Source organism: Buceros rhinoceros, unplaced genomic scaffold (assembly GCF_000710305.1).
Source record: "Buceros rhinoceros silvestris isolate BGI_N320 unplaced genomic scaffold, ASM71030v1 scaffold19701, whole genome shotgun sequence".
NCBI lineage: Eukaryota > Metazoa > Chordata > Aves > Bucerotiformes > Bucerotidae > Buceros > Buceros rhinoceros.
The window spans coordinates 46,639-56,195 of NW_010396210.1; the positions used below are offsets into that span (position 1 = coordinate 46,639).

General features: G+C 48.3%; 1 protein-coding gene across 1 annotated transcript in view; it reads right to left on the reverse strand.

Annotated features, from left to right (window-relative positions):
- The window catches only part of COL4A4 (collagen, type IV, alpha 4), a gene marked incomplete at its 5' end in the record, with an annotated part of 47,565 nt that overhangs the window by 31,602 nt on the left and 6,406 nt on the right, over positions 1-9,557 (reverse strand). The window contains 8 exons of the mRNA XM_010145844.1: positions 850-891; positions 1,065-1,100; positions 1,573-1,635; positions 2,394-2,429; positions 2,663-2,731; positions 5,100-5,216; positions 6,390-6,434; positions 7,234-7,368. Coding sequence (XP_010144146.1) covers positions 850-891; positions 1,065-1,100; positions 1,573-1,635; positions 2,394-2,429; positions 2,663-2,731; positions 5,100-5,216; positions 6,390-6,434; positions 7,234-7,368 — 543 coding nt within the window. The remainder of the gene's footprint in view (positions 1-849; positions 892-1,064; positions 1,101-1,572; positions 1,636-2,393; positions 2,430-2,662; positions 2,732-5,099; positions 5,217-6,389; positions 6,435-7,233; positions 7,369-9,557) is intronic.

Consider the following 9,557-nt stretch of genomic DNA (forward strand, 5'->3'; position numbering starts at 1 on the left):
CCTGCTGAAGCTGAGAGTTTGTTACAGAAAGGAAGATTTGTCCTGTGCCTGCCTTGCAGAAGTTACATCACAGGATTGTACTTGCCCAGTTGAGAAGGAGTATGAAGACAAATTAACACCTTTTCTCCTTTGAACAGCTGAGCTCCAGGAGGTCCAACCAACAGTGGTGACCCAGGTGGCCCAGGGAGTCCAATGTCGCCCTGTGGAAGCCAAGGAAGAGCAGAGAGACGTTCTGTCCCGTGCAGGTTTCAGTGAGGCACGGCAGGAGCACGGGGCTTTGTGGAGGAGAGGTGAAATCCCTGCTTTGCTCTGCGAAGTTGTGCCTGTCAGAAACTGGCACAAATTCGAACAAGAGACTGGACAAAATCGTAGAATCAAAGTCCAATATTCCACGAGGGCTCTCCAAGTCCTGAGTATGCTAACGGGTGGACACTGGGAGAGGAACTGTTAGGTGCTTTCCTTTTCTTGCACCCTTTCCTTCGCATCTGTGGCTTGGTCACAGCAGGAGATGAGACATGGTGACTGGCTGGGTGCAGCCACTGTTACTGGCGGGTACTGAGTCGTTACTGAGGCGGTGTCTGTACCGCAGGTAAGTGCTATGTAAATGCTCACTGAGTGATTTTCGCTTTTCAAAACCTCCAGAATAGACTCGATTAGTGTGTGCAGCTCACTGAAGGAACCACTTCTGCACAGAGCTGATTGATTCAGTAACTCCTATTGCTTCTCGTCCCATTCTAACATGATTAGTGAGAGCATACAGCCACAAATGCCTTTGAGGGAGCCCAACAAGACTCTATTACACTTCTAATTCCACAGCAATAATATAGTCAGTAACATTTGATTTCTTACCGGCTCCCCCTTTTGTCCGTCCACACCGATACCTGGGCTGCCCTAATTGACACAAAATGCACAGTTTGAAGATAATCAGAAACCTCTGGCATTAGAATTTAATCAAGTGCCTCCTTTGAAAAACTTGGTAACAAATAACCGTAAGGGGCATGTCAAATAGTCGTACAAATTACTCTGTTGTTTCACTGACAGCTTCAGGAAAAGCCATCGCCTACCTGTTCACCTGGCAAACCAGGATACCCTGGAATACCCTTTAAGAGAGAACAAAGTCAGGTTAATCAGGTTGACCTGGAGACAGCTTTGCTTTGAAAATTACCTTCCCTCCCCAGTAGCGCCTAGAGGCAGAATTCCTACTTGGGATGTACCTGTCCCCATGAGGTACTTCACCTGGCCACTGCTTTCAGGAGGGCTGAACTCCTTCACTTCCCACTCCCTGTTCCCACAGAGGCGGCCTTGGGGACAGGGGAGAGGAGAGAGCACCTGCAGCACGCCTCCGTGACCATGCACTGCCAGGGTGAGATGCGTGCAGGCAGGGGAATGACAATGTACGCTCCAGCTCCTGAACGTCCCAACTTGTAATGTAAGGCAAAACCCTCTCGTTTTACCATCTGCCTCACAAGTTATTCCTAGGCTTTGATTCACAGTAAGGCAAGTTCTGAAGCCCATGGACAGAATTTACGTGTGTCCTGCAAACGCAAGGCTGTGTGACCGTGGAGATCTTACAGGCAGGCCTGGCTGGCCTGGGTATCCAGATGGGCCCATGGTACCTCTTGACCCTCTTGGTCCCTGCAAAAGATGGCAACAGGTCTGTTTGGAGAATACCAGGAGCGTACCCTCTCCTCCACGCAACGAGTCCCTCCCAGTGCCTGCCTGGCCTGGACACAGCCTGTGGGCTGCTGCATGCCACCCATCGCCTGAAGCTTGTACCATGCCAGAAACCTCCCTGTCACTGGAGCGGCTCCGGACCCGTTTCTGGATAACAACACGCAGGTCCTGGACAGCACACAGGTAGGCTATTAACTGACTGAAAGAAAACTTGGTCAGTAGTTGTGCTGCGGTGTGGGGACTTGTTGCAACTCTTCGGTGACCACCTTATTGAAGGGGATAAGAGGAGGAACTCAGAACTATTACAAGAGTGAGTCAGCAACAAAATCAGGCTCGCTCTCCTCACGTGTTTTTATGGCCAAAGCATGGTCATGTGTTACATGTCTTTGGGAGATCCACCAGATACTGCTGAAGAGGTTTCACAGCTCTAAACATCATGGATTTCACGGAGAAACTCTGCAGACTGTGAGTACCAGGGTGACAGCTGCTCGGTGCTCAGCTATGCCACCGGGTACGGTCTGGTTCTGCTCCTTTTTGGCCAGTGTGAACTGCTCATGAGGGCAGGCTACAGGGGCTTGATGTTTGCTAGACCTTACTCTGGAGTTTTGCTGTTTGAGGCAGGCAGGGAGAAACCTCAGTATTTCTTTGCTGTACTAAGGAGGAAAACTGGAAAACTCTTCAGGCAACAAGCAGGTGTAGAACCCCCTGGCTGTACTTACGGGCATGCCGGGGGGGCCGGGATCACCTCGGTCTCCCTGTAACGACAGTCATTTAGCAAACGAAGCATTATAAAAGCTTTCTGGTAGCTGTTGTCTTACTTTCTAGCTATTAAGATCACAAACTATCTGTCCCGGTTGTATATTTGCTTTTAATCTTTCTTTTTTTTCTTGTACCAGGCTTTATTAAACAGTGGAGAGTTACAAGATCAATTCCATTTGAGTAGATGTTTTCCTGCAAGACACCATTTTTTCCACAATCAGATACTCACCGGAGGTCCTTTTCCAAAATGTGAGACGTACACCGAATTTCCTTTTTCTCCTTTTTGCCCTGGACTTCCCTTCAAAGAAAAAGAGTCTTTTAGAACATGACCCGCGTACTGACACGTTTCTGTGGAGACGGACTGGCCATTCCTCAGGCTGTGCTTCGCTGGTGCCCACATCGCTGGGTGCTGCACTAGGACCACGCAGGAGCAATTTGCAGTTCCTTTATCTAACACTGCTCTCAGCAGTGAAACTGTCTTCTGTGCAGTTGAGAAAACAGCTTTTGGCCTCCTGCTCGGTTAGGTGCTCCCTAGCTCTCGGGTATTTCCTTATTCTACAGCCTTCTCCAGTCCTGCCTTTAGAGTGACGTGTATCCCTGCACCTGCCTTGTCCTTCCGTGGGTCCTGGCTTTCTGCATTAGTGCTCTGCCTCCTCCCAGAGTTCACGCTGTCATTTAGAAGCATCTGACGTGACCCTGCACACAGTTAAAGAGCTGGAAGTATGGACTGTGGTACACGTGTAATCTGCAGCACCTCCATCCATTTGGAAACATGGCTCACAATCCCTGAAAACCATAATTCGGATGCCTGAGGGTCCTGTATTTTTAAAAACGAGGTTCCCGCAGTACTTGCCATGGAGTCCTCTACACGACTTCGCCAAGCTCAGCACCCTCAAAACCTCAGCCTGGCTCAGCAGCAGCAGGGCACTGCTTTTGCTAACTGTGTCTGTAAAGCTTGAGGGACTCTTAAAAGCATGATGTGCACATGCCTGAAGACACGCAGTAAGACGTTGTTTCCGAAGAGTCTCCTTTGAAATCGGAGCATTGTGGGTATGACATAACCGAGGTACGCATTTAGCTGGTCATTTCAGTGGCATGGGATACTGTTGTTCACAGCATTCAACCCCTTAAGAACTGTGCTGGTTTACTGACCTGATACACTGGCTGCTCTAACCCTGGAGTCAGGATGAAACAGGGAAAGTACTTATCCCTGGGAGGGGGCAATACAAAGAGCTACAGCTGTCTGCAGCTGGATACAGCTGCAGCAGACTGGAGGCAGGTCAGACAGCAGCTGCTGGGGAACACATTAAACACACTGGCATAGCCAAGGCTACATGCCTGGTGTGTTTCCCACTCCTGGTAGGTGGCAAACGCTTCTCTAGGCCTGCCAAAGAGCTCGCCCCTGGAACTGGGAGGATTTACGCTGGAATTTGTCCCATGTCTCATTCTTCCTTTACGTCATTTGCCTAATTATAAAAGGCAAAACTAGTTTGAAAGCCATAATAATTAAGAAAATACAGGTAAAACTAGAGTTGGAGCAGCAGTGGGTTTACCAGTTGGAGGGTTAATGGGTTACAGTGAGAGGTGTATCAAATGAGGGTATTGTTGAGGTTTTTATCAGGCTGTGTATTTCCTGGCATTTATTACGGGTCCAAGACTGAAACTGTCTGTTTTTCCTAACTGCTACACTTCGGATACCATCTCTTCTGGCACCCGCTGCACATTTTTTGATTGCCTGTGGCTGAATCAGCATCTTATTTAGCTCCTACTAAACACATTTGACTTTTCACGTAAATTGCAGTTGGTTTTGGTTTATGTATAGAACTTCTGGGAAGCTCTTAGACCAATGGATCAGATGATAAACATTCAGAACTAAAACTTCTTCTCACAAGAAGTCAAAGACTGGGGACTAGATCTGTTCAGCCAAATGTCTTTGGAGCTGCAGTACTTAGTATACCTTCGTGCTGCGAATCTGTGCGTTATCTTCCTGAGCAGAGCACCGCTAGCACAACTATTTAACCACTTTAAAATGCTTTCTGTTTTAACAGTGGAAGTAAACAATATTAAAGGGCTCATTTTAAACAGTATAACTGAAAAGATCTCTGCATTTACAGATAAACACCCAGGCAGGAGGAGGTGTGCACAGAGCCTGTGAATAAGCACGTGTGAAAAGTGGCACACGAAATGTGCAGGTGTGATTTTGGAAGAGATCTACTGCTAATACACTTGTGTGATCAACCACGAGAAGTCTTCCAGTGTTACAAGACTTGGACTTGGTGAAGCTTCCATTTACTGCTACTTCGCCTCGGGTATGTCTCTGCCACTAAGGCTTTTCAGAAAGGTCGAGTATCAGTAACTGGTGTGATGGTTTCAGGCTGCCCCTTCTCAGGTGCACTGCCATGAAATGGTACTTGCTTTGGAGTGGTTAAGTATTGAGGAAATGAGGCAGAATTTAACTCTCGGGGTGGACATAGATACTGCAAGGATATAGGAACTTACTTCACATTTGGGCTTAAACTTAACCTGTGAAGGCACCAGGTGTCCCCAGTGCCCATCAGCCTCAGTGAGACTGTCTGGAAGTCCAGAGTGCCTCAGTCTAGAGCTCCTTTCACTGCGAGCTGCCAGTCCGAGGGAAGAGCACAGGCACAGGAACGCCCTTCACGTACATAGGGACCTCTTGGCCCAGTATAACCGATTTCGCCTGGAAATCCTGGATCTCCTCTGGAGCCGTTGCAGCCGTCTAAACCAGGCTTGCCCCTGGGTCCTTCACGCCCCGGCAGTCCCTGAAAGACAGTTCGGTGTTCACTGGAGACACACCATGATAAATAGGGAATTACTTTTTAAATAAACAGAACAGTTCGGAAACAAGTATCTCAGATCTGAAACTGCTGAGAGGAGATCTCACAGCACTCCCAGCTCCACACTCTGCATTAGAAATGCTTTCTACTGTGATCGGGAGACATTTCTTGTGTATAACAAACGGAATTTTGTATCTTTTTCTTCCATGCATAGCAAATGTAACAGGGACAGCGCTGGTTCAGAGGGCCAGGCTGAGCCTGAGGAAATGGTTTTGTCAGTTTTACCTTCTTCCTATCCTTCAGGTTCTTCATCCCAATTTGTGGACACTGGTTTTAATTAACATTTTTCATAAAAACAACAGACGTGTCTTGAGAGAGCGGCTGCTTTGTGCTAAATTTTGTTCCTGTGACCTCTGTGTCACACAGCCGTTCTGGCAGCAGACCCACTGCCAGGTGTGGACAGCGGACAGGCAGAGGCTAGGACACACATCAGCTTCTGGAGCTGTTTCTACTTTCCAAATTCAACGTTTTACCTTAGTTTGACAGCACTGAAATTCAGTTCTAATAAACATCACTTCTCGGCATACTGTATCAAAGAGATGCTATCTTCTACCACACCCATTTCCACTCACATTCAGAAAAACATAATCATATGCTTCTAAAGGTATTTTTAGGACCCACTTTCCTTCTTCAGTCCCTATTCAGGTTAAAATTACTGGACTCAGTGCTTGCTTTTTTTCCTGCAAAAGGACTACAAGCAAAAATCAGATGGTCTGAACAGAGAACGTCATCTGAGAGGCCTTCAGAGATGTTCAGAACGCAGCAAGCAGACTGCTGCAGAGCCTGGGAAAATAAACATGCTCCTTTCTGCCCTAGCATGGCCACGTGCTGCAGGGACATGGGGAAGTCTCTGCTGTCGCCACCCCGCTGCCGCGGGAGAATGATGCCCTTGCCTCAGGGCTGTGGCGCGGGCCAGTGTCAGCAGCGAACGGCCGAAGCTGACCTGGCTGTCGTACACTTGTGAAACACTTGCAGTTCTGCAGGTGACACGGTGTCAGCAGGTATAAAGCCAAGCAATTTGTTGAGTGGATTATTCTGTTAGCAGACTTGACGATAGGAACTGTAATTTTCATAAAGCAATGTTCATTCGGTACGTACAGGAACTCCGTCTAAACCAGGAAATCCCGGGACTCCAGTTGGGCCCTAAAAACAGGTGACATAAAAAAACAGAGTTAATGACTTCAGGTCTTAAAAAGAACGAAAACCAGGAATGTGTGATATTGTAGAAGAAACAGTCTTGTCTGGCATATGAATCAAAATAATTGTAAGAAATAAATATCCGTAACTGTCAGAAATAAGCACCTGAAAGAAGTTCTATGGGCTTAGGAGGAGACTGGTGCCACCAGCTCCCATGGCAGAGCACAGGACCAATGGCTGACTCACACCACTCATTCCCCAAAGACTATGAAATGACAGAGACGAGGAGGTTGCCTAAAACTTCCATAAAACTCAACCTGTCGCGTGTGCTAGATACTGACAGTAGATAGTTTGGTGGAATGAGACCATTAGAACGAGTATGAAGTGCCAGCAGCCAAGGCAGGGACTGCACAGCTGCAGGAGATGTGCACCTCAGCTGCTGCTCATACTCCGTACATGGTCATCAAATTCTGTTCAGCACTTCTGAAACGACCCCACTCCTCCCTCCAGCTCCACATGCCTCCCACGGCCCTCTCTGAGGTTAAGGAGGATGATGTGGTATGTAACGATCAGAGGCTGGCTCTGCTCTTGTTTATTTTATGTCTTCTGACAATTCTCTCATCCACAGCAAAAATCTCCTGAAACAATTTTTCCAAAAAGCCGTAATTAATTTCAGTGAGAATTTTGTGTGAGTAACAGCACAGTTTGGCGAATGCTTTTTGACCATGCGCGTTCTGTTTCCCTTGCTGGTGTTTAATGTTACACACTGGGTACACTTAGAAGAGCTCTCGGCGGTGTTTCCTACCTTGTCACCTTTTTCTCCAGCAGGCCCGGGCTGTCCATCCTCACCTCGCCGTCCTTTTTCCCCTGGCAGACCAGCTGGTCCTGTAGATCCCAAGGACCCAATGGGACCCTGAGCTCCCAGCTCACCAGGCTGACCCTGAAAAGAGCCCAAAGAAATGAGTGGCTCCTCTGCCAACCGGGCAGCGTGTTGGAGCCAGCGGTGTGGGTAAAGCTCGACTTACATGCAATGTGTACGTACTCCTGACTCAAACCACCGTGCCGTACAGCCTGTGGATCAGTGCCACACGATGGACACTGTAGGAACACGACTTTCAAATTTAGCAACTTGCTCAAGGTGATAATTTCTTTTCACCTTGGCCAGGTCTCCAGCACCACCCGGGCAGCGTGTTGGAGCCAGCGGTGTGGGTAAAGCTCGACTTACATGCAATGTGTACGTACTCCTGACTCAAACCACCGTGCCGTACAGCCTGTGGATCAGTGCCACACGATGGACACTGTAGGAACACGACTTTCAAATTTAGCAACTTGCTCAAGGTGATAATTTCTTTTCACCTTGGCCAGGTCTCCAGCACCACCCCTCTGAAGTGCCTGGGCTAAATGGCAAGTCTCCCTGGCTCTACCAGTGTACGCATCACCCTCTGCAAGCGTAAGACTCCACTGAGCATCCCGTTTTGCCACCCGAGAAGCGATGGCTTGTTCTAGACAAAGGGATTTCGTATGCAGTTACAACAAATTGAGAGAGTTCCCTCTTTCTCTGAAGTCCTGCTGTATGTTTCCCAGCTGCAGAGTGTTTTGTCTTCTTTTCAGAATTCATCAATCAACTACACCATGTTATTGTCAAAGAGAGCAAAACGGAGCCCCGGCATTCCCCAGGAGAGCACACAGCTCTGAGACAACCTGAGGGTAGGAAAGGGGGTTTCAGCACCCCCTCCATCCGCAGGCGTGACAGACCATGCGTTTATTTCTATGAATGAAGGAGAACACAATGACAGAAGCCGAAGGTGAGTGTAAGCAGATGTGGTGTTAGCTTCAGGAGTCAGAGTCTTCTGAAGCAACGGAACTGAGTCGCTTCCTTCTCAGTGCAAACATTTCAACAGCCCGAATCTGCCTGCACAAAATCTTACCTTGTGCGCCGCAAGCAGCAACCTAACCCTCTTTTTATTCATGCTCTATTTGTCTTCCAAAAGAGGTCAGTAAAACCGGTGTGATTTGACAGCCGGATGGGCAGTGAAGAAGCATATGTACTCATCATCCAGTCCGATCACAAAGAACCGGAGTAACCAGGAGGCAGCTCGCTGCCTGCTTGGAACGGGAGCACGCTCCAGGCGTTTGCTGTGCTGGCAGCAGGACTGGGTCACTGTGAGCCCTGAAGCCAGAGAGAAGAATCCCGTCCCAAGGTGAGGAAAAGGCCTGCGCTTCTGCAGGCAGTCCCTGTTTGTATCCTCATACAACCCATGTTCTGTTTGGCCTCCCTGTCCTCTCACTTAACCCTTGACCCTGCTGCCTGCACAGTCACGAGCAGGCATTCCAGGGCAGGATTAGCATCCTGTCTTCAGCAGCAGTTTTCTTGACACCATCATTTGCGCAGTGTAAAATATTATGCAAATTAAGGGCTACTGGTATTAAGACCTGCCAATCCTGCATCCTCGCTAACATCGCAAGGCCAGTCAGGGCTCCGGGTGTTTAAATGGAGCATCTGCTTGCCCAACCAGTTGCCAGCTGGCTGTTGGCAGTGCCTTGCACATCCGTCCTCTGTTGGGTGGAACTGAGGTGATTCATTGCCGTGCTCTTAAAGCAGCTATTACACCCTTTAAACACTTGGTAAGAGAAGACCGGACAACCAGTTCAACTAATGGGTAACTCCATGAGTGCAAGAACAGCAAAATGACCAAGACTGTAAATATACTACAGTACGACTGTGCGGACCACTCACTCACGGGGGGTGTTAGTACACTCGACTAACTGTTACCCTGCAAAGTGCAACGTTCATCAGCAGGGAAAAACCACGTACGATATTTCTCACTAATGCTCTAACGCCTTTGTCTTGACAATGAGTTTTGTTGATGAGTTCCTGCAGCAGCTTTAGTATTTTTAATTCACCATGTGAATGCTCTGTGCTCAAGAGTTGAACGAGAACGTTCCAAATTGTGTTGTATCTGTTGGACAGTTAAACACGATTGTGACAGTACTCAGAAAACAGCCGAGACACCGTATGACTTCTGTGAAATTGTGGTTGCCCAATGAAGACTTGCAGGAGGGGCAGCCCTGCAGGGGGCTGATAAAATGTCCTCGTTAGTGGCTACCCTGTGAATCTAACCAGCTCCC